The 25,760-nt window shown below is 46.7% G+C and overlaps 1 protein-coding gene across 1 annotated transcript in view; it reads left to right on the top strand.

Moving 5' to 3' along the window:
* MKS1 (MKS transition zone complex subunit 1) overlaps positions 1 to 25,108 on the top strand; it is a 79,883-nt gene extending 54,775 nt beyond the window's left edge. Inside the window, exons 17-18 of the mRNA XM_082247377.1 lie at positions 6,274 to 6,371; positions 24,885 to 25,108. Of these exons, the coding sequence (XP_082103503.1) occupies positions 6,274 to 6,371; positions 24,885 to 24,988 (202 nt within the window). The 3' untranslated portion in view covers positions 24,989 to 25,108. The remainder of the gene's footprint in view (positions 1 to 6,273; positions 6,372 to 24,884) is intronic.
* The last annotated feature ends 652 nt before the right edge of the window (positions 25,109 to 25,760 follow it).

Genomic DNA, 25,760 nt, shown 5'->3' with positions numbered 1-25,760 from the left:
ATCATCTCACATTGTGCACTGTGGGGTCATTACATGAGTATCTTGGAGACAAACTTTGTCTAGCTCCTTCAGTTTGAGGTCTTTGAAATCCCCTACAAGCATGCACAAAAAGTATATTGACTCACACTTCCCTCTTAGTGATGGCTGGAAAGCAGCCTAGCCCATCCAGCTTCAGGAGCCCAAGGATGGTTGCACATCTTTGACAAATAGTTCCACTAATGGACAGTGGCTACAAATGTTTTAAATTGCCTAATACTTTAGTTTCCAAAAATGCAGCACTAGTGACAGAAGACTTATTAACTCAGCAACCACAGCATTTGTTTTTTCTTTGCACGAGCAAGTAAAATATGCATTTTAGGCCCGAATCTTATTTTAACATACAGTACATGCAGCTGTAATGGTCTCTGAGCCTTCTATTGCTGAATTCTTGGACAAAGAGTCTTCAGCTCTGATGGATGAATTTGTTCCTGAGGGGCACTAAGGACCTGCCATAGCTCCCAAGCTTAACAATACCATATTGCTTCTTATTGGTTCAATCTGTCACCCTGAAAATAGAACAGCCCATAGCTTCTACTAGTACTGTTACTAGTCTGAATCCTGGTAAGGCTCCAAGACCAGCAAAAAATTTCCAGTACATTACTTACCCAAACCTGTTCTGTACAGATACAGGTAAACTCCTAAAGATAAACTATTCAGTCCCACCACATGCTTTACAGACCAGTACCCACTGACTGTACCTGTGGAGTATGCATCGGTGTTTAAAGATCCCATTGACATACCTTTGGAAATCCCATTGACGAACCTTTGGAAACCCTTACCAAAGAGTTGTTTTCACTATTTCCCAAATGAGTCTCCTGTTTGCAAATCTTTGTGCAAAACTCTTTGGCTGAAATGTGGGTCTGTGGAACTGCAATGTAAAAATGCTTGCTGTGCATTCATTTTGATTGTGATTGTCTTTTTGGTGCCTCTCCCTTATAATGGATGTCACTGGGGGAGTAAAAGTGCTAATTTTCCCCAGAAAAGGAAGCCTAAACCACAAACTGGAATGACTACTTACCCTCTGAGGCCAGGAAGAGCTAATTTCATTATTCCCAAGCTTGAACCTTCAAGCCCAGACTTAAGCCAGGTGCCCAGTTAAATCAGACTCGGGCCCCTAAATTACCTAAACCTTCAGAAAAAATCCCCTTTGGCATGAGACTTGCAGATCTTTTGAGCCAAGTAGTTATTGCCATTGTTTTGTTTTTTTACTCCAACCTTTTCACTAGTAAAAAACCAAGGTGGGCATTTGACCCATCTTTGATCGCAAAACCTTAAAAATGTCTTCATTTAAGTCCATAAATTTTGCATGAAACCCACCAGGTCTGTCATAGCTTTCCTCCATCAGGGGTCCTCCAGACTCTGTGGACATCAAGGTTGCATATTTGTATGTCCCCATCTGTATAGTGCACCGATGCTACCTCCATTTTGCTGTGGGAAAATGACACTACCAGTTTGTAGCCCTACCATTTGGTCTGTCTCTTTCAACCTGAGTTTTCTCCACGATATTGGCCCCTATGCTAGCCCTACTATGCTTCAAGGGTATTCCTATTGTGGGATAACAGGATGATTTCCTATTGACAGTCCAGACTTTCAAAAGGGGTCACTGAAGCTGTGAACTTTTAGAAATCAGTATTGGTACCCACACATGGCTGTGGGGTATCTAGGTCTCATCGTAGACACAGATCAAGCCAGGGTTTTTTATCCACAGGAGAAACTTCCAGCTCTGCCTTCCCAGAACTGGACTCTACAATTCAGGAGTCATCCAACTATGCAATATTGCATGCGTGTTTTTTGGGCTTGTTGGTAGCCTATTTTTTGAGGCAGTTCCACTTGCTCAGTTCCACTCCAGCCCCCTACAACACAACATTGTGTTGTCGTGAGACAAATCGGTTCAATCTCTAGCCAAAATTACTCACTTGACTCTGAAGACCAGGCTATCATTGACCTGGTGACTCAGAAATTTAATTCAGAAGTTGTGAAAATTCTTCCTAGAGCTGTTTTGGAATATCATAACAACAGATTCCAGCCAAAAAGGCTGAGGAGGGAACCTGCACACCTTGACAGATCAGAGGACTTGGTCGCGGGAGGTCTCTTGCCTTCTGATCAACATTTTTGGAGCTCCAAGCATTTTGGTTTTCAGGCATAGACAATTGGCAGAGGGACTACCTCAGTAGGCATTGTCTAGAGGTCTCTCTGATTCAGTAGTTACCACCCTGTTGAAAGCTAGGAAGTCTACCTCCCGCAAGGTCTATCATAGAAGGCTTACTTTGCTTGGTGCAAGGAGACTCTGTGGGTGGAATGCTGATCTTTCTGCAATCAGTTCTGGATCAGCATTTCACCTGGGGTACCATCAAGGAGCTAATTTTGGCCCTTGTAATCTTATTCCAAAGACTGCCAGCCTCAAATTCATTGGTTAGACTTTTGTACAGGGTGTCTGTCATGTGAACCCATCTGTACAACCACCTTTTACTCTGTGGGATTTCGATTTTGCACTTCAGAGATTGCCTTTTGAACCCATTAGGGATATTTCCGCTAACTCGCAAAGTTATGTTTCTTCTTGCACTTCTGCAAGGCATGTGTCTGAGCTGACAGCCTTCTGTAAAGAACCTAGTTTTTCCTACACAATGAAAAGGGGATAGTGAGACCTAGAGCCTTTTTTTCTTCTTAAGGTGTTTCAGCCTTTCACTTCAACCAGGATATTGTTGTTTCATTTCTCTGTCTGGCTCCAGTACACCAAAAGGACATTTCCCTAATATAACTGAATGTAGTTCATGCTGTGTGGATTTACCTCTCAACCAACACTTTTGTATAAAAAACGGACTCTTTCTGGTATTCCTCATGGTCCTCCTGAAGGCGGCACTATAAACCAAGTTGTTTCTGAATAACTGAACTCTTAATCCGAATATACTAGACGGATAGGCTACAAAACATAAAAGGTATAGCATACAAAACTAAAACATCTACGAAACCAGAAAAAAAATCTCTGGGTTTGTAGAGCTCAGCAGGGAACATTCGGTCTCACTCACACTAATGGGTTCCGACCTGCATTTAAATGTGTTTTTAAGGGAAATTTCAAAGTTCATGTAATAATTTTTCAATAGTGTAATTCATTTAGGTGCGGTCAGTTTAGCTGTGTTTAGAAAAAATAGAATTCTCTATATCCAGAGTCTGATTGGAAACTCAAACGCAGGTAGATGTAGCTAAACATGGCTGAACTCGCTTTTAAGCAGAAACCTCTAAGGCCCCTTTCACACATGGGGACCGTTCGTTTTATCAAAAAAAAAAACTAATGAAGTTTACATCAATTTATCACCAGTTTTTTTACATCTGCCAGCTAGTCTCCTAAACCACTTGAGTCCTGGAGCCATTGTTTCATCCATAAATGGATCGTTTGCCCATTTTACATCCATTTTTCATCCGATCTGTTTTGTTAACGGAAGAAAAAAAGGGTTTTGATCCGTTCTAAAAAACAGATGTTGACGGAAGCGGATATGAACTTATGGAAATGGAAGAACATCCATTTACATCCATTTTCCATAGAGATGCATTGATGTCTGTTTTTCATCCGTCAATGGATGGATGAAAAACGGACAAACGATCCATGTGTGAAAGAGACCCTAGGCCCTGTTCACACCGGAGCGTTTTTCAGCTTGTAAAACACTCATCTCTGAAGTCTCAAAACGCCCAACAAGCAAAATCCTATTCATTTCAATGACCCCTGTTCACATATGAGCGTTTTGTTGCCTGAAGCAAAATGCCTAAAGCTCAAAAAAGTACATGAGCTTTTTTTTGGCAGATTAAAGGCGTTTTTGTTAGATGTCAATGCCTGCCTCCAAACACCTTCAAAAAACGCCTGAAAAATGCCTGAATAGAAGGACTGAATAATGCCTGAAAAAACGCATGAAAAATGCCCAAAAAACGCCTGTTTATACTTCCCGGATAACTTCTGCCTTTAGAAAAGCTAAACACCAGGAGTTCAAGTGTGAATGTGGCCTTAGCTTTGCTGATTGCAGGGTTATAGGTCTGACTCAACAATAGGCTTAGACCTATCGGACCTCTGCAGCAAGACAACTGTTTCCCTAGAAGGGTCCTTTTCTGCAGCATAAACATAAACTGCAGCAGAACAGGCCTTTTCACAAATTGTAAGGGTCTGATTACATTTTGCAGTACATTACCACTAGTACTGTTGCGTGTTAATGTACATTGAAAAACGTCCCAAAAACAGACCTGTCGCAATACAATGATGTAAACGGGCCCCAAGACTTTGCACACATTTTGCTTTAATGCATCTGGAATGTATCCAACAAATTTAAACTAGGGATGCACCGATCCGACTTTTTTGGACCCGATACCGATATCTGGCGTTGTGAAATCGCCGATACTGATACCGGAACCGATCCGAAGCTACACACAAAGCAAGCGGCTGCAGTACAGAGCAAAGCCGCTGCTTCAAGTGTACGGGTCCTCCATTCACAGGCGGAGTGCATCTGATATCACTCCGCCTGTGAGCCGGACCTATACAGGAAGTAGCAGCTCCCATCCCATACTACTACTGCACCTAGTAAGGGATGGCTGAGCCATTACTCAGCAAAAACCGGATCGGCCAGTGGATCGGTCAATGTTACCGATCCCCCGATCCATCTAAAATGGCCATATCGGCGCCGATATCCGATCCGACTATCGGATCGGTGCATCCCTAATTTAAACTGAAAAGTCTGTGTGCCTTTAATTTTTTTAATAAAGTAGAGCTGCTAAAATCACGTACACCTATGTATTATTCTTATATAGTATTTATATAGCGCCAACAGTTTACGCAGCACTTTACAACTTGAGGGTAGATAGTACAAATACAATACACTTTAATACAGTAGGAATCAGAGAGCCCTGCTCGTTAGAGCTTACAATCTAAGAGGGACGGTCAAGAGATACAAGAGGTAATAACTGTGGGGGATGTATATAAAAGGACCCAAACTGTGTTTCTGAAAAATTGTTATATCTTATATTTATCAAACGTAGTTGTGCAGCCTAATGTACTGTTAGGGAAAAAAGGTTTGCCACAACCACAACAGCCAATAGCACGTTGCCAGTTCTGCTATGTTTCTGAAATATTTCATTATCAGTGTATTGAAAGTGAAAAAAACTATTTGCCAGACTCCATGAAATCACTGCACTGGAAATCAGCTGTCTATAACAATAGTCCTAAATAAATGGCTCCTTCATATAACCACTTTGCCACTGAGTACCGTAGTACTACTGCGGCAAAGTGGCTCGTTATTGTCTGACGACGTAGACCTACGTCGTCAGACACTCCCCCTAGTGGGCGGCGCTGCGCGCCGCCGGAGGCTCGCTCCCGCTGTATTCAGTCACAGCGGGAGTCGGGCCAGGGGAGGAGCAGCGGTGATCGCCTCTGCTCTGCCCCGATCGTCTGGGATCTAGTGTGGAGATCCGCCCGCCTGTGTAAACACAAGCGGGCGGATCTCCCAAGTGACAGGGAGTGACAGATCGGAGTGTTCAGCATAGCAAAAATGTCAGTCAACGGTCCGATCTGTCCGCCGCAATGTCGCAGTCCCGCAAAAAAAATCGCAGATCGCCGCCATTACGCGTTAAAAAAAAAAACCACCAAAAATGACAGAAATCTTTCCCTTTGTTAGTAAACGCAATAACTTTTGCGCAAACCAATCAAAATACGCTTATTGTGAATTTTTTTACCAAACATAGGTAGCAGAAAACAAATTGGCCAAAAATTTAAAAAAATTTAGATTTTTACATTTTTTTGGGGGGAATTTCATATAAAAAAATGTGAAAATATTGTTGTTTTTTCAAAATTTACGCTCTTTTTTTGTTTATAGCGCAAAAAGTAAAAATCGCACAGGTGATCAAATACCACCAAAAGAAAGCTCTGTTTGTGGGAAAAAAGGACGTAAATTTCGTTTGGGTACGGCGTCGCACAACCGCGCAATTATCAGTTAAAGTCGCACAGCCCCGAATCGCAAAAAGTGACCCAGACGTAAGACAGCAAAATGCTCTAGTGGTAAAGTGGTTAAACAGTTTCTGCGCTGCTAATCTCCAGAAACATTTTCCTGGCCTTGCATAAATGTTATTATTATAAAAATGTTTTATACAAATCAGAAAATAGTCTCTGTTTAGCAATACTTTGTGTTGTGCATTCCTTCTGTCATGCAAGTCCTTTCTGAGTTGTGTCTTTTCTCCATTTATGTATGTTTTGCTCCTTAGGGCCTTCCTTGACAGCAGTTCTCTGAGGAGAAGAATGCAAAGTGTGTTGGATCGCCTGGGAGGCTCCAGTCAGCAAAGCTCTATTCTTAATGTCCTTGGTATGTATTTCAGTTCCTGTGCTTTTATATGTTGAACTAGCCCACCTAGTGGTCATTTTTGGTGTAACAGATTTTAAATTAAACTAGAAGTCCAGTCGAATACTAATTAAACCTGCTTCCTTTCCCGTTCTTAGCCCTATTACTAACTACCATGCAAAGGAAAAGATGCCTATATTTAGCTATTCCAGTCCGTTTACATGATCTCCCTAGCGGCTGGCTTCAGTGAAGAGGAGAGGTCACAGACAACGACTGCAATGCCTATGTGGTGACATCACCCATATTCTAACTTGCTTATGTTGGCTGTTCCTCTTCTACATTGAAGCCGCTGCTGAGAGCCAATAATGTGACCGGACTAGAGCACCCTCCAAATAGGTAAGTATAGACCTCTTTCTTTTATACAGGGTAGTTAACAGAATGGGGGTTGGGCGGCACAGTGGTGTAGTGGTTAGCACTTTCACCTAGCAGCAAGAGGGTTGCTGGTTCGAATCCCAACCACGACACTACCTGCCTGGAGTTTGCATGTTCTCCCTGTGCCTGCGGGGTTTCCTCCGGGTACTCCGGTTTCCTCCCACACTCCAAAGACATGCTGGTAGGTTAATTGGATCCTGTATAAAATTGGCCCTACTATGTATGTATGAATGTGAGTAAGGGACCTTAGATTGTACGCTCCTTGAGGGCAGGGACTGATGTGAATGTGCAATGTATATGTAAAGCGCTGCGTAAATTGACAGCGCTATATAAGAACCTGAAATAAATAAATAAAAATAAACAGGTGTAAGTATAATTAGAGTTTGACTGGACTTCCACTTTAATGTTATGCATGAGTATGCATGTGTGCTGAAAGTAAGACATAGAGCACCCTCTTCTGTGCTTGTTTGGGTAATATAATAACACCTTGGGGTCTGTTGAGGTGAGAAATGATCTATTCTGCAGCATCAGTGCCCATAGATGCAGTTGTTCTCTTATATGACAGACTCATACCTTACAACTTTGGAACTTGAATGGAGAATGAGTGACACTTGGGAATGGATAAGTCATGCAGCACTGTGACTCAGATGGGCATAACTAAATTGCGCTAATATTTGGGTTTAACTTAAAGGGGCAAGTTTGAATAGAGTCTGAGCCTACATATTTTATACACTGTTACAGTGCTTGTATTCACAAAAACTCCATAATTACTGTGCTGTGAGTGAGTCTCACAAAAAGGATGAAGAAAAAAAATATATACACTGAGAATTAACACTACAGAATGCAGGCCAGCTGGGGGTATGCTGTTGCTCAGACACACTGTAGATTTAAAACTGTATTCATATTCCAGATTTCAGCTACAGAACATATAACTGTACAGAACACATTACTAAAGTCCACACAATCTTTGCACCGTGTTGGCAAAAATTATGGATCACTTTCACAAAACAGATAATGTACTGTATCTGTCTCACTAGAGTGGAGAATATAGTTTGGAGTAATCTTTGAAACACTCATATGCACTGCATATATGCTGTATATTAAAGCCGAACTCTGGAAAACTAGAAATCTTCCCTTGCAGTAGGTCTGCTTCTCAACTTCAACTTTTTAATTTTTTTTAAAGCCTGTTCTCTGGCTGTTGGATGCCCCTGGTGTCATCAAGACCAATGTAGGGCCCAGAGCGCTTCAGTGGACATGAGGAAAGATAATTTCCAGGGCATAAGTGAGTGGCCCCTAGTTGAGCATTTAACCCTTGCAGAGTGATCACAGACCCAATCAATCAGGATTTTTACTTTTCCTGAAGTTGGGTTTTAAAGTGATTGTAAAGTCTCTTTTTTTTGGAATAACAAACATGTTTTACTTACGTGCTCTGTGCAGTTGGTTTTGCACAGAGTGGCCCGGATCTTTCTCTTCTCGGGTCCCTCTTCTGTGCTCCTGGCCCCTCCCTCCTGTTGGGGTGCCCAGAGCAAGCAGCTTGCTGCGGGAGCACCCAAGCCGAGTCACAGCTCCCTGTGTCCAATCAGACACAGAGAAGTGACCCAGCCCTGCCTCGCCCCCCTCTCTCTCCTGATTGGCTGACTGACTTTGATAACAGTGGGAGCCAACTGTTGCAATATCGCTGGATAAAGATGGGCTCAGGTAAGTATTAGGGGGCTGAGGGGGGCTGCTGCACATAGGTTTTTTTTTTTTTATCTTAATGCATAGAATGCATTTAGATAAAAAGACCTTCTGCCTTTACAATCCCTTTAACTTAAAGTAGTTGTAAAGGCAGAACATTTATTTTTAATGCATTCAATGCATTTCCGGAATTAAAGTAAAAAATGTTCCAGTATTTTTATCACTCCCATGCCCCCCGTAATACTTACCTGAGCCCTCCCTTGATCCAGCGCTGTGCCCATCTGCAGCTGGTCTCTCTCTCTCCCCTTCCGAACACAGAGGTAGCAGTGGGAGCCATTCGCTCCTGTTGCTGTCAATCAAATTCTGTGAGGAGGGGGTGGGGCCGAGCTGTGTGTGTGTGTGTGTGTGTGTGTGTACACAGATCAGGTAAGTATAAACCTGTTTGTTACTTTACAAAAAAAAACAAGGCTTTAACAACCTCATTAACCGCTTTCCGACTGCCTGCCGCATATATGCTGCGGCAGGCTGGCTCAGCTGCATGAATCGCCGTACCTGCGGGGAAGCTGATTCATGGGGCTGGCGACTGCGATTGCCACTGGGCACCCGCAATCACTCCCCATGGAGAGAGAACGGCGGTCTGCTGTTGTAAACACAGCAGACCGTTGTTCTCTCAGGGATCAATAAAGAGCGCCTGTGTTCCTCCTATTTAGGAACACAGGTCTCTGTGTAGATTCCACAAGCCCATCCCCCCTAACAGTTGGAAAACACCCCCTAGGCATACATTTAACCCTGATCGCCCCTGTTGTTAACCCCTTCCCTGGCAGTGTCATTATTACAGTAACAGTGCATATTTTTAGCACTGATTACTGTAGTAATGTCACTGGTCCCCCCAAAAGTGTCAGCTAGTGGTCCAATCTGTCCGCCGCAATGTCGCAGTCCCGCTAAAAATTGCTGATCGCCGCCATTACTAGTAAAAAAAGTAAATAAATAAAAATTACATAAATCTTTCCCCTAGTTTGTAGATGGGATAACTTTTGCGCAAACCAATTAAAAATATGTTTATTGGGATTTTTTTTACCAAAAATATGTAGCAGAATACAAATTGGCCTAAAATGATAAAAAAATTTAATTTTTACATTTTTTTTAGATTGGGAATGTTATACAGCAGAAAGTAAAAAATATTGTTTTTTTTTTCAGAATTGTTGCTATTTTTTTTGTTTATAGCGCAAAAAATAAAAATTGCACAGGTGATCAAATACCACCAAGAGAGAGCTCTATTTGTGGTGGGGAAAAAAAGGACATCAACTGTATTTGGGTACAGCGTCACACGACCGCGCAATTGTCTGTTAAAGTAACGCAGTGCCGAATCGCAAAAAATGGCCTGGTCATTAAGGGGGAAAATCTTCCGGTCCGGAAGTGGTTAATAAAAAAGTTGTTTCATTGAACATAATTATAAGCATCATTCATAAGAACATGCGCTGTTGTTGTTTAAAAAGATCCCCAGCCAGCAATAAAGTCACTTCAAACTTTCTGCACAGACAATGACTTTCAGTGGCAGAGTTTCTTTAGCACCTAGCACAATTTTTCAGCATCTTTACCTAGTGAAACCGAGGTATACCCGGTATTATGTTGCTCCCCCAATTACTATAAGGGTTAAAAGCATATTGTTTCTGTAGTTCCACACCTCTGCAGTGAGGCTTGTGCTCCTGGCTTTTCCTCCACTCTCTGCAATGTTTCACTTCCCCATTCAAAACATTCCAAGGGTCAGGTTGTGAGTGGATGTTTGTTAAAAATTCCACTATAGTCCCACAGAATCTGGGACTGTTGTATGTTTGGTTAGTGTGTATCCATACCTCCCAACACACCAATCACACATATGCACTGACACACACTGTTACACATACACTACTACACACTAACACACCACCCCAAACTAATCTCTCACAACCCTCTACCCAAAGCCCCGTACACACGTACCGAATGTCAGCCGAACGATCGGCCGTCTTTTGTCCGGTGCTGTCCTGTCGGCTGAAAAGTGCAAAAGACTGCACACGAATTTTGTCGGCCAACAACAGCCGACTGCAGAAGTGATGCCATGTGATGGTTAACTTTCCGTGTGTTTTTTCTTTTCTGAGCATGCCCAGTCTTACTAATCTGCTGTTTGTCGGCCGAATTCTGTACTGACTGGCGAACAATCGGCCGTTCTGGTGACGGCCAACAAAAATTTTATAGCCTGCACACCAGATTCTGTTCGGCCGAAAAGTCGCTGTTGGTTGTCGGAAGCATCATACTAACAAGCCGACAATCGGCCGATCGTTCGGCGGCCGAATATTTATGGCCGACAATCGGTACGTGTGTATGGGGCTTAAGCTTTCGTAAGTGTTAATGAAGCAGCAGGGTCTGTTGTCTCCCATCCATCTGGAGATCTGTGTCCTGTCCCCCTCTCAGGCGTACTAATTAGTGATCGACCAATATAGTTTTTTTAATGCCAAAACCGATATTTTGATCATTGGATATCGACCGATATTTTCGGGCATGTAAAAAAATGTATTTTATTATTTTTTTTTCCAGGTACTCTTTAGGGGGGATCTGGGGATCTAAAAGACCCCAAACCCCTCCTCGGCACTGAAAAGCATTAAAAACGTCAAGTTTGGCTGTTTTGAATGCTGTCAGTTTTTATAATGTGGCGTCGAGTACCCGGAAGTGATGTCATGACATCACTTCCGGGTTTTTTATACGGAGACCTGATCATAGCCGAATGCTGCTTTGATCAGGTCTTCTGTTCGGCGGCCGTGCAGGTAGGATGCCCGGGTCTCCTGGTGGGACGGGAGACCCGGGCGAGTCGCAGAAGTGAGTGGGGGGGGATGTCCCCTCCTGCTCCTTGTAATGACAGCTGAGCGGCTTCTCAGCCGCATTGGTTGTCATTACAAGACAGCCGACCGTCGGCTATGGACACCGGTACCAGGGTGATGCCTCTAGCTGCGGGCATCACTCCGGTACAGCACATATTGGCAATATCCGTAACCTCAGGGGCCGATTCCGATTTATATCGGGGAAAGTGCATATCGGCCCCCGATATATCGGCGGTGCAGATAATCGGTCGATCCCTAGTACTAATGGCTTTCTACAGCAGCTGTCTCTGGCACTGACCCATCCTGAACCTCGGGTGTCCATGCCACTGCCTGTGTAACATGTACTGGCACCCACACACCTTGTTTGCTTTGGAGTGGGGCACAGCCCAGGTTTGTGGAACGCTGGGACTTTACTAAAATTCCAAGCCAATCTTGTGGAATGCAGAACTGTTGGGGAGGTACACAGACGGTAACATGACGAAAATGCTTCACTGATTACTTGTCTTTTATTACATAATCTGGCTCAAGGAAAAGTTTCTATGGAAAGGATTTGAGTTGGAGCATATCAAAAAAGCCACATGAGGCCTGTTGCAGGTGGCATTGCAAAGTCAGCCAAGTTTTTTGGGACCTTATACACACTAAAGCTATTTTAAACACCTTAACCACCCCCACCACAGCTGTTTAATGTAAATAAATTAGAAGAGGGCTGTAATACCTTTTGGGCCACTCTTGGCTCTGGTGCTGGGGCATGGGGTATCGGTGTATAGCCAGGCACAAAAAGAAAATACATGACAACATGGACTTTATAGGAACCCAATGGTTAAAATTAATCCATGAAAAACATTCATAAAAGCATGAAATAAAATACATAATCAGGTCAGGCTTCTAGTATAACCCTGTAAACTAAACCAATCCCATAATAATGATATAGCGGCAACCAGTTGCTTGGAGCATGTTAGAGTCCAGGGAAGTTGGTATAAATCAAAGAAGCCTGCTTTAGCTGGACATGTTTTGCAAAAAAGCAATCAGTGGCTCTGCCTAAACACATTCTCCCTCCCCATGAAGCTCTGACCTTGCCTTAGAACTGGAAGTTATTTAGGCTGGATTCACACTAATGCATTTTTTCATGCTTTTTGCAGGAATGCATTTCATTTTTTTAACAAGGGTTCTTATGGAACAAGTTCACATCAATGTATTTTTGTGCCTCTCCGTTTTTTTGGAAAGGGTGTGGGACTTTTTTTTCCTGCAAAATGCAATGTTTTGCATGTAATAGACTTCAATGGACCTGCATCCAGAACGCAAGTATTGCGGTTTTATCGTGATTTTACTGTGATTTTGCAGCGATTTGCATTTTTAAATCTGGCCAACAAATTTTCCAAAAATAAAAAACTCAAATTGCGTTAAAATCTTGGCAAAATTGTGGTTAACAAAAACGTGGAAAGCACAGCAAAAAACACTACAGAAGTGCTCAAAAGCAACATGCATAGATGTGAATTGAGCCTAAAGGTAGCATTATTTAGGTCATGCTAAGCATATTGTAATAACGGAATTTTTGTAAAATCTTACCTGTAAAATTCCTTTCTCTGAGTACTCCGACAGTCGCCGCCTCTCCATATTCGTCACTATGGGGTAATTGACCTTTGCTCCGTAGGAGTAGCTAGGCAACAGAATATGTCAATATTAAAGCTTTTAGCATATCCCACCCCCAGGGGGTGGTCCCCTCAGGCAATACCCTCCTGCTTCCTGTATCCATACCTCAGTTTCAGACGTACTCCTAGATCTGGTAGAGTGCGCCTTCACAGGCATAGGGGGAACTTTTCCCTTCAAAGCATAGGCCTGCTCAATAGTCTGTCTGATCCATTTGGCGATGGTAGAAGCCGACGCCGCCAAGCCCTTCCGAGGTCCCCCAGGAAGGACAAAGAGAGAATCCGTCTTGCGAAAAGATTTAGTCGCTGACAGGTAAACCCTGATCGCCCGAACAACATCCAAGGAATGTAAGGCCACCTCCTTCGGATGCTTAGGCTTTGCGCAAAGTGAAGAAAAGACAATGTCCTCATTGAGGTGAAATTCCGAGATCCTTTTCGGAAGAAAAGAAGGATTAGGTCGCAAGACCACCTTATCTAAGTGAAGCACCAGATACGGAGACCTGCAGGACAAGGCTGCCAGCTCCGACACTCTGCGAGCCGAAGTGATCGCCACCAAAAAGGCGACCTTCTTAGACAACAGAGGTAATGAGATCTCCCTGATCTTTTCAAAGGGAGCATGTTGTAACACGGACAGAACAAGATTCAAGTCCCATGGAGGCAAAGGCTCCCTCCGAGGAGGGACCAGATGTCGCACCCCTTGAACAAAGGTGCCAAACAGAGAATTAGACGCCACAGGGCGTTGAAAAAGAACGGCCAGTGCAGAAATCTGACCCTTAATCGTGGCCAACGCCAAACGCTGGTCCACACCCATTTGAAGGAAAGACAACACCCTAGACACCGAGTATGAGCGGGGGGAAAACCCCCTGGACTCACACCAGGCAAAATAGGCCTTCCAAGTACGGTAGTAAATCTTCCCCGAAGAGGCCTTTCTAGCGTTGATCAAAGTATGAATGACCTCCGGGGAGAGACCCCTATCCTTCAGTACCTCGGTTTCAACAGCCAGGCCGTCAAAGCCAGCGACTGTAAAGCAGGATGGAATATCGGTCCTTGAGACAGAAGATCTTCTCGAAGAGGCAGACGCCATGGAGCGTCGACTGCCAGATTCACGAGGTCTGCGTACCAAGACCGGCGGGGCCAGTCTGGCGCCACCAGAATCACAGTGAGCGGTTCCGAGGACAACCTGCGAAGGAACCGGGATAGCAACTGAATTGGTGGGAATGCATACATCAGTCGATACTGATGCCACGGAGCCACTAACGCATCTGACGCGTCTGCCCGAGGATCGCGCGTCCTTGCCACGAACCTTTCCACCTTGTTGTTCAGACGAGACGCGAACAGGACCACATCTGGGAGACCCCACTTCGCGCACAACATCTGGAAGACATCCGGGTGGAGCGACCATTCCCCCTGGTCCAGAGACTGGCGACTCAGATAATCCGCTTGCCAGTTCTCCACCCCCGAAATGTGAACCGCCGTGATTGCCGGGACGTGCGTCTCGGCCCAGGACAGAATATCGGCCACCTCCCGAGCCGCTCGGGCACTCCTGGTGCCCCCTTGGTGGTTGATGTAGGCCACCGCTGTGGCATTGTCCGTCTGCACCCGAACCGGATGGCCCTGAAGCTTGTCCGTCCAACGTCGAAGGCAGAGATTTATCGCCCGCAATTCCAGAATGTTGATCGGAAGGGAGGATTCCCCCTCCGACCAAGGACCCTGGGCGGACAGAACACCCAGAACACCACCCCAGCCCGACAGGCTGGCATCCGTGGTGATCACCGTCCACGAAAGCGGACGAAAAGACTTGCCCCCCGACACCGCCGGGGACTGCAGCCACCCCAGAAGATCCCTTCTGGTGCGAGGACTCAACGAGATCTGAAGATCCAGAGATTGTGGTCGCCCGTCCCACCTGGACAGGATCTCCGCCTGGAGACCCCTCGTGTGAAACTGGGCAAAGGGAATCGCCTCGAAGGCCGAGACCATCAAACCTAGACACCTCATGCCCGTCCGGAGTGATGAGCACGGAACGTCCCGAAGGGACCTGACTTCGTCCTGAAGTGTCCTGAGCTTGTCTTCCGGTAGGAAGACCTTCGCCTGAACAGAGTCCAGGATCATTCCCAGGTAGGGAAGACGAACCGACGGGCACAGCGTCGATTTTGGGAAGTTTATCGTCCAACCAAACTCCTGCAGAGTCTGCATCGTGACAGACAGGTCCCTCACCAGACCCTGACTGGTTGCAGACCGAACCAGAATGTCGTCCAGATACCCCAGGATTGAGATACCCTGGGCTCTCAATAAGGCCAGAACTGGTGCAAGCACCTTGGTGAACACCCGCGGAGCCGAAGCGAGACCGAAGGGTAACACCACGAATTGGTAATGATCCTCCGCAATGGCGAATCGAAGGTACCTCTGGTGACCCTCGAAAATGGGGATGTGAAGGTACGTATCCTTCAAGTCGATGGATGCCATGAATTCTCCCGGAACTAGAGCAGCCACCACCGAGCGCAGGGATTCCATGCGGAACTTGCGAACCCGCACAAAGCGGTTCAGAGCTTTTAAGTCCAGAATTGGACGTACCTTGCCCTCCATCCTGGGCACAGTGAACAGATTTGAATAAAACCCCCGAAATCTGTCCCGATGAGGTACCGGAACCACCACTTCCTGAGCCCGCAGGTCTCGCACCGCCAGGTGCAGATCCCGCAAACGCTCCGGAGACAGTTGAAGATTTGAGGGAAAAAACCTGTTCGCCGGCCGAGATAGGAACTCGATCTTGTACCCGGACCGAACAATCTCCTGAACCCACCTGTCCCGAACGCGGGCCAGCCAGGGTTAAAGAAAACCGAGCAAACGTCCCCCCACCCCAGAACTGGGTGAGGGCGTCCCTTCAGGCCGCATTGTTATGGGCAGCGGACCCGGACTGGCGGGACTTCTGCTTACCTGTCCACGGCTTCTTTTGGGAGCCTTGACCTTTGAAGGGCTTGCCCTTATAGTGCGACCGAAAGGCACGAAAGGACCCCTGAGAGGGCTTAAACGAAGCATGCTTCTTACCTTGAGCACCCTTAGCCTTGTGAGACTGGGGCAAGAGCGTGCTCTTACCCCCAGAGATCCTCTTAATCAGCGTATCCAGGGAGTCGCCAAAAAGGCGAGATCCCGTATAAGGCAGATTAGCTAAAGTTTTGCGAGAAGATTGGTCCACCGACCAACATTTCAGCCAAATCAAGCGCCGTGTCAACACCGCCACGCTGTGCACACGTGCAGCCAAAGGAATTACATCCAATTCCGCATCACACAAATACATGACACCCTGATGAATTTGATCCACCATAGCCAACGTTGTCGGTGGGACAGAATCAGCCACCAGGACGCGACTGAGCACCTGCGTCCAATCCGCGACAGCCTGAGCTGCCATAAGGGAAGCAAAAATAGCTTTTAGCATGGAACCGGTAACCAAGTATGGCGGGCAAGAGACTCCAGTCTCCTGTCCGTGGGGTCCCGGAACACCGGGGTATCCTCTGCCGGAATCGCAGTGGATTTATTCAAAACCGCCACTGCGTGATCCACCGGAGGCGGCACACACCAGCGTTCATCAGTGGTGGGCGTGAAAGGATAACGCAGCTTGAACCTACTTGGCACAGCAAACGGCTTTTTTAGATTGCGCCATTGTTCACTAACAGCTCGCTGAAAATCCTCAGTGCAAGGGAAAACCTGCAATGTTTTGCGTCTCCGCTGCGTCCCATAAGAAGCCAGGACGGCAGGAGGACACGGTTCATCCTGCAAATGCAGCGTTTGTTTGATAGAAGCAACCAATTCATCCATGATTGCAAGCTCTTCAGACGAGCCAGGGGGGGAATCATCAACCCCTTCAACCTCTGCCTCCCCTTCCGACCCTGCAAAGTCCAGGGACGAACGGGACCCCGATAAGGGGACCCCAGCCATAGCAGCCCCATCACCATCGCCCTCTGAATCAGAGGATATTGAAACTCTGGGCCGTTTTGTGGATTGAGCAGCCACAAGCATCTGTACCTGAGCAGCCAGGTTAGCCACAATGGTAGCCAAATCGCCCCCCTCAGGGGGAACAGCAGCAGCCCCTTGGCCTCCCATCAAAGTGGGAGGAAATTTGCTTTCCTGAGAATCCATGCCCCCAAAAGTTTGCAGGAGAAAAAAAGGGTAACTGCCCCTTTAAAAGCGCGGCGAGCGCAGCCCACCGCACACACACACCAGCACAAGCCGACCCCCACAGGGAAAAGCACAAACTTCAGGCAATGAATACAGGAATAAGAGAAGGTAAAACCTGGAGAGATCACTGCTGCTGCTGTATCGATCGGTGTGCCCAGGGAAAAGGAAGTGATGCAATAACGGCCGCTCCTATAAAGCCTATGGAAGGCTACAAAAAAATGGCCGCCGGGGGAGGAAGTAAAGGCAGAGATCCTGCAGTGCTAACATGAGGCTGGAGCGATCGCCGCCAAAATGGCGGCGCTTGGCGCCAAAAACGCTGCTCCCCGCATATAGTGAACACCACCACACGCCTGCAGTATAATAAAATAATGGCGGACCGCAGCAGCGGCCGCCGCATGTATGCACAAACATGGTCACAACATGCCCCGCAGCATACAGCCTGTCACACAGCAAAAAAAGCACACAGTCTGAAACACAGAAACAGTGCAGGATGGCCCCCCTCCTTGCAGCTCACAGAAGGCAGCAAAAAAAACAGACAGGGAGCCCAATAGTGTGAACAGAAGCAGGGTTACACAGTCCCAGACTGACACCCACTAAACAGACAGGTCCCCACACAGATACACTTACCTTCTGAATGGCGTGGGGAGCCCGCCCAAGCGATCAAGCCGCTGCACAGAGGACAGGGAGAGTCGCAGCCAGGACGCAGCAGACTGCGGTGTGAAACCGCATGGCGTCCAGTGAGGTAGCCACCTCACCGCAGCATCCCTGCAGCGAACAGGGATGGGTCGTTCACACATGCCAGGAAAAAAACCTGACTGAACGCTCGATGGCAGGCTGGGAAGCCACTGACCCACAACCTGCGACCAGGGGGGCCAGCCCGAGACCCAGCCCCCACGATCCTCTTCATCAGTAGAACTAACTAAAGCTGAAGAAATAAACAGCTAAGTAAAGAGAGAGAAAAAAACACTCAAATAAAATCAAAAAGAAGATAAAGGCTGAGACAAGAAGCCCCAGCACAGAAACAGCCTGCTAACTCCTGAAAGCTAGACAATGAAACTGAGGTATGGATACAGGAAGCAGGAGGGTATTGACTGAGGGGACCACGCCCTGGGGTGGGATATGCTAAAAGCTTTAATATTGACATATTCTGTTGCCTAGCTACTCCTACGGAGCAAAGGTCAATTACCCCATAGTGACGAATATGGAGAGGCGGCGACTGTCGGAGGACGTAAGAGAAATGTTATTTGTAATTAGAAATGTTGTTATTGTACATCCCAGGGCATTTGGTATCTTCATCTCCATTATAATAGGGTTATGCTACCACCTTCAGGCGTTTAGACACTCAGGGTTATGCCCCCTCCCCGGCATAACCCTACCCTTTTTTACTAGTGTCTTAGGCAGGGCTGTCTTTAACACAGGGCAAAAGGGGCAGCTGCCCCGGGTCTAGTCGTTGTGGGGCCCAAAGCAGCTGCCCCTTGAGCCCCCAAATAGTTGATAAGTGGATTCAAGAGGGCCCAAGAAAATTTTTGCCCAGGGTCCAATCAAGAATAAAGAAGGCCCTGGTCTTAGGTGAAGGTCTTGTCTGTGCATTAAATCATCTTGAGGGATTCTGCGGTATGGAATGAGTGAGTGGCTCTAGCAGTAGCCCTGCTGGTACCCTCTTATTTTTATCTGGACTCCCTCAGGAAGTACAAGAGAAAAATCTTAATTGTGGCCTTTCACCTCTTTGTGTTCTGAAGTTCCACTGTAATGGTCATCCGGGGGCCCTGAGCGTTACATAAGGGTAGTGGTGTTTAGGTGCAATGCAGGAGACTCGGGGTGCCAAAAAACAGGAGGTGAAGAGCTTATTTCTGTCCCCTGCATTCATCTCAGTCTTGCTGGGTCGCATGCACAGTGTGTTCTGGTTACGTCACAAGTAGGGTGATGCATACTGGCGGCTGCCATCTTGGATTTCATACATGCTGGCAGTGCAGGCTCTCTGTGGGGTCACAGGTCGCAGAAGAATGTCTTTTAGTGGGACTGTAAGTGACACAAGTGGGACAAGTGCTATATCTGTGAGACTACAAGCCGCAGCTGAGTGCTTTCCACTATGAGACTACAGGTTGCAGCAGAGCTTTTCGTGTGTGGGACTACAAGTCATAGCAAATATTTTAAGGAGCCACTAAACATTTCCTTGTGGGAGCAGTGGGGCACTGGTAGGATTAAGGGGTCAAATCTCCTGGGGGAACAAGAGCACTGTTTATTTACACAGTGCCCTCACCTCCCCCTCCCTCTTAATGAGGAGAAAACAGTGGACGATGGGGTAGAGGAAGGAGAGACAGAAGAATCCTCATCTGAGGAATCTGTTCCTGAAAGAACCCTAGGGTCAAGGTTAACTCACACCCAAAAAAGGTCTTTGTAAGTTTTCTCATGGAAGTAGTCCAGACCAATTTAAAGTTACCATTTCCTGAGTCCTCTGCTCCAAAGGTCACAGGATTTGATTAATGGCAGCCTCAACAACATCCTTATTGCTCAATGAAGTATCTTCTGGGTCTCTCGTGGCAAGTGGCTGTCCTGCAGAATAATAGCCACAGGGGGTCACGCACTGAGCACAGGTGGTATTCCCAAAATACCTTGCATTGTTCACAATGAATGCAAAACATTCTCCAACTGGAAAAAGTGGAGTTTGAGACTTCTCCCCTCTCCACCTCATCCAGTCAGAGAATGTATTGCATTAATTGAGAAAAATACAATGTGTTCTATGAATGGTGCCCGTGCCAAGCGAGTGCAGGAGGGCAGCCACTGGGCATGGGACTTGTAAAAGACAGCATTGATTATTGTAGTAGTGGCAACTACAACAGTGATTCTTTGCTTGTTCAGCAGTCCCACGGGTATGACATAAACATACTTTTCTCTATCGCTCATTGACAGACGTAGTCCTCGGTGATACAGCACCTTCGGGTTATGTTGCCTCCACAGGAGCAGGACTAGACAGGAAATTAAAAAGCTCTGGCCACACCCTAGGGGCAGTCCCAGAGGGTATATCCTCTCTCTCTCTGCCTCAGCAAATCAGTTATTTTCTGTCTAGTTAGGAGTAAGGACCTAGATACCTTGCTGGGATCTTCGGTCCTGGCAAGATTTTTTTCTTAAAAGATTTTTTAGACAGCTTTTTTTCTCCAGTGTTCCTGTGAGATCTTCAAGCAAGAAAGCTGAACTGGGCGACGGGCTGGATGTTGAGATCCGGTGGTCACCCCAGTTCAGCCTACGAGCGCGTGCAGGCCATAGCTCCGCGCTGGGTCGGCCGCGACAAAGTCCCATTAAGGGACTGACCCCGCGAGTTAAACGTCTCGCTGAAACGCCAAAGACCATGAGTCACGGCGTCCATATCGGTCGACAGCCCTCCCGCCCCGGTGGAGAGGGGTACTGTCAGGAGTTGGTGCCCGCCTGGTTCCGGTATGGTGAGTAGTATGTTCCCCCTTTTCCCCTGACGGGTCTTGTGGTGAACGCGGGCCCCTCTCTGTATGGTAAGATAGAGTCCCCCTCTATCCTATAACATGACACAGATCCCCCTACTTTGAGTGTGATTTTATGTGCAAAAAGCCAGGAGGCTTGGTTTGGGAGCTAACAATCTAATTGTATACATGTTTAAAAGATTGTAATCAGTGGCATTCTGGGAATCTTACTGTGATAAGAATAAGGTACCTACCAGTCAGAAGCCACGGACATGTAGACTGCCTTCCTAAATCAGATCTCCAGCTATAAGCAGGCCTCCCGAACGGCCATGCGGTCCGCCAGGGCCGGTACCGCCAACCACGCCAAATCCCCATGCAGAGAGAGTGTTGTGTGCCCTGCAGCACACCGCTATTCAGTACAGGCCGCCGCCATTTTTTTTTGCTGGATCGCACGAGCCGCCATTTTGGCGTAGCCTCGTGTCTCCAGCATGGGGGCGGCCATGTTTGAAGTGATCCAAACACCTCGTGGAGCTAGGGGAGGCGCCGGAAGGCGTGCAGAGGGGCGGAGCCGCCTCCTTTCTTCCTGGGCAGCCAGCCAAAAGACTTCCTGTTTGTCAAGACAGCGCTGTAACCTGTTGCAGTTAAACTCTGAGCATCAAGTGGTGAGCCTGGGGGTCTATCTCTCTCTCTCTCGATCGATAGGGATCCCTAGCAGGTAACACTAAGGGGCTTTTGTGGCGCTGGGGGTCTGAAAAAAAAAAAAAAAAAAAGTTTTTTATTTTTGAATTATATTATCCAGGAAGTGACTGGAATTATCATGGACCCTGCCACACATATTCCCCCACCTGTTTCCCTCGAGGGGGCCACGGGACCCGCCGGTGCACAGAGTGTAGAGGCATTTACAGCAATTTTGGAGTCTATGGTGGCTCGGGTGGAGGCGGCCTGTCAGGGACGGGGGTCAAGGAAGCGACCCCCGCCTACCCCTATACTATCTGACACCTCTGACTCAGATTCAGAGATGGTCACTGCAGTTGCAGGTCCCTCTGCAAGGGCTGTTACCTCAGGTAAAGCTCCCTCAGACAGTGAGGAGGACGTTTCTTCTCCCGCTATAATTCAGGAAGAAGCATTGGTGGACGCACTAGTTGTGGCAGTGCAGGAAACCTTAAAACTTGAGGTTTTACCGGCAGAGGCAACTGAAACAGAGATTCCTTTTGGTACTAACAAGCCCATCAAAACGGTGAAGGTTTTTCCTGTACCCAAGTGTTTTGGTAATAAGATTAAAGGAGAATGGGAGCATTCTAAACGTACCTTTACTATTTCCAAGCGTATTGCTAGACGCTATCCGTTTGAGGAATCCATCATTAAGAAATGGACGGTACCACCAGTGGTGGATCCACCTATTTCCAGGCTGAATAAAGCCACGGTTATCCCAGTGGAGGACACTTCGTCCTTTAAGGATCCGGTGGATCGAAAGATGGAAGCAGAGTCCCGCACCATCTTCTCTCTGATAGGGTCAGCATTTAGACCAGTAATTGTTATTGGTCTAGTTTCCCAGACACTTACGGAATGGGCGAGAATGGTACGCCAAGACCTTAGGGGAAAAGATATTCCCCAGGAGACATCTGATTTGATGGAACAGATTATACAAGGGCTACAGTTTATCTGTGACGCAGCCTTGGACACTACTCCCCTATTAGGGCATGCATCTATGTCAGCGGTCATCCTCAGACGTGTGCTGTGGTTAAAATGCTGGTCAGCTGACCTAGGTTCCAAAAAGACCTTGACAAATCTCCCCTTTCAGGGGAATCGTCTATTTGGGGCCAACCTAGATGAAATCATTAAGGATGCCACTGGGGGCAAGAGCACTTTTTTGCCACAGGCTGCTAAAGCTAAGGGACCTCGCAACAAGCGAGGACCTTTCTTTACCGCCCATAAAGGGCGCCCGGCTGGAACAAGCGGGAAAGGCAAGACTCCTCCAGGAGGGTTCAAGAAGGGCTGGTCGGACAAACAGAGGACCAACCCAGCCAAACCCGAAGCAAAGGAGTACACAGCCTGAAGGTGCGCCCCCACCCGGTTTCAGGGTGGGGGGACGTTTTCACCGGAATTCAGGACATTAGATCGAGCATCAACCACGACTACCGGTGCGATTCTTCCCTTCCAACATTTAAGTACTACAGGAAGCGGTAGTTACCGTTCCCTGAATAGATCTTTTCCTTTACCTTTTCCTAAGATTAGTCCCTATGCCTCACAGGAATCGGATCTGGTTGACCAGACAGGCCAAGAAGCCTCTAGTCGGGTGACTTCGGTCCCTGAGGTTCAACCAGAAAAGATCACCCTTCCTGATAACAATCAGGTATCTGATAAATGTGTGGGAACAGAAAACGACCAGACTTTCTCGGATGGTCGGGGCCAGATACCTCTAGGGACGCCTGGTTCAGATCCAATCAGCGCCAGTGGTCCTAGAAATTCTAGGCTGGCTTCGTCAAGCCGGCCTGGCCGACTTGGACATGCTAGTCGCAGACGTTCCGTGGGAACTTCGTCTCAGGGAGTGTCTGTGGTCTCAAGGACCAATTTACCATCGTGCTTTACAGTCGCTGGTTTTAATGGCCTGGCCATTGAGACCCAAGTACTGAAGGACAGAGGTTTGTCTACTTCAGTCATTCCTACCCTTATTAAAGCAAGGAAAGCGACTTCCAGCAAGGTCTATTATCACACATGGAAGACTTATATTGCATGGTGCGAATCTTTAGGATTTCCTCCACGTACCTATTCGGTGACTCGAATATTAGCTTTTTTGCAACAAGGGGTTGAGCAGAAGCTAGCCTTGAGCACCATCAAGGGTCAAGTTTCAGCATTAGCAATCTTCTTTCAGAAACCTTTAGCCACCAAGTCCTTGGTGCGGAATTTCATCCAGGGGGTGCGGCACCTGGCTCCACCAGTCCGCGCGCCCTTACCGCCCTGGGATCTTAATTTGGTTTTGTCGGTTCTACAGAAACCTCCCTTTGAAAACATCAGGGAGATTCCCTTGCTTACTTTATCCCAGAAGGTGGCCTTCTTGGTGGCTATCACTTCTGCTCGCAGGGTGTCAGAACTGGCTGCATTATCATGCCAGTCCCCATACCTAGTGATTCATAGGGATAAGGTAGTATTTCATCCTAAGCCATCTTTTCTTCCTAATGTGGTTTCAGATTTTCATCTGAATGAAGATATTGTACTACCTTCCTTGTGTCCTCAGCCCAAGCATCATCGGGAACATGCGTTGCATTCCTTAGATGTGGTTCGGGCAATCAGGGTATACCTGAAAGCTACGGAATCATTCCGTAAGACGGATTCACTTTTTGTGATCACGGATGGCCCCAGAAAGGGTTTGCCTGCATCTGCCGCGACCATTGCCAAATGGATTAGACAGACGGTGGTACAGGCTTATTCTATTAAGGGTCAGAGTCCTCCGTTCCCTGTTAGGGCGCACTCCACTCGAGCGCTCAGTACTTCCTGGGCCTTTCGCCATCAGGCGTCAGTGGTCCAGGTATGTAAGGCGGCCACCTGGTCGTCGGTACATACCTTTACAAAATTCTATAAAATTGATGTGACGGCATCGGCGGATGCCTCATTTGGCCGCAAGGTTTTGCAGGCCGCAATTTGAGGAGACCGGTGGTCTACCTCGAGGGTTTTTTTCTGTTTTTGTTGAGTCTCATCATTAAGGATGAGCATTGTAAACTTCTAGTTGGCACCGGTGGGGCCTTCTAGATTGGGATTTGATTTTCATTTTCCCACCCCTCATTTGTGATACTGCTCTGGGACGTCCCGAAGGTGCTGTATCACCGAGGACTACGTCTGTCAATGAGCGATAGAGAAAAATGGATTTTTGTAAAATCTTACCGTAAAATCCTTTTCTCTTAGCTCATTGACAGACGTAGTCCCCGCCCCTCTGTTTTTTGAGTTGGGTTGGGTTAAAATCTCTAAAGACTGCTTTTTGACATAACTGATTTGCTGAGGCAGAGAGAGAGAGGATATACCCTCTGGGACTGCCCCTAGGGTGTGGCCAGAGCTTTTTAATTTCCTGTCTAGTCCTGCTCCTGTGGAGGCAACATAACCCGAAGGTGCTGTATCACCGAGGACTACGTCTGTCAATGAGCATAGAGAAAAGGATTTTACGGTAAGATTTTACAAAAATCCATTTATATTGGTCCAAATGGAACTAATGTAATTGTACAATGGATTCCATTCCTGGAATTCAGTTCTAAGAGATATTGCCTTTTTAAATTTTTTTTTTTTTTTTTTGTATTTCTACCTGAAAACCAAAGCCAATCCTTTTTTTTTTTTTAACAGATGCTTTCCAGAGAGCGCGACGACGAATGCAGCTGGCTAGAGAGAGCCTTCCGAAGGCCATTTTGACCACTTCAAAAACGTCACTTGAGCAGTCAACAGCCTAAAACCACTGTGTAACAGTAGTTTTAGCCTACAGACAGGCTTTAAAAATGTGTACATATTATAAATATTACAATTATTGTGCCCTACATTTTGTACACAGCTGTCCAGAATTTATATAAAGTGTTTTTATGTATATATATCTCTTTATACTGTTTATTACCAAAGAGTAACACTGCTGCAAATGGATTTCTCAGTTTTGTGTGGGTCTGGGTTTAATTTCCCACAAAATGTTACTTTTGTTTTGGATACTTAGGGGAACATCACTCCTCACTTGGTTGTGGAAAACTGCTCTGAACTAATCATGGTCTGAGATAACATTCAACTAAAAGTTTTCTAAAACTAGAAGTCACTCTTGATCACAGCACTGCTGTGTTAATAATCTTTGAGAAGTCACATCAACCAGCTGCTATTAAAATGGTTTCTACATTCTCTGAGAGCAGGTCTTTAAATGATCGTGATCTATCACTAGTCTGTCTCTTAAAGCAGAGTTCCACCCAAAAGTGCTTCCGCTTTAAGGACTCCTGACCCCCTGACGTCGCATTTGGCATGTCATTTTTTTTTTTTTCTGGGAGGGAGGGGGGGAGTGGGTACCTAGTTTTGACATCTACCCACTTCCCCTTGGGCCGCCTAGGTGGCTCGAGTGGACGTTCTCCTCTCCCCCCTCCCTCCCTGCAATCTTTTGGGACAAGTCACAGGTCCCAGAAAAAAGGCCTGGCCATTCAGGTCGCGCAGTGCGACTCGTGTGGTTGCAGGAAAGCAAATGGCATTATCTAT

The sequence above is a fragment of the Pelophylax lessonae genome (assembly GCF_965119305.1).
Source record: "Pelophylax lessonae genome assembly, chromosome: 2".
Lineage (NCBI taxonomy): Eukaryota > Metazoa > Chordata > Amphibia > Anura > Ranidae > Pelophylax > Pelophylax lessonae.
Note: the sequence above shows the minus strand (reverse complement) of the source record. Positions and strands in the feature narration are given on the sequence as shown.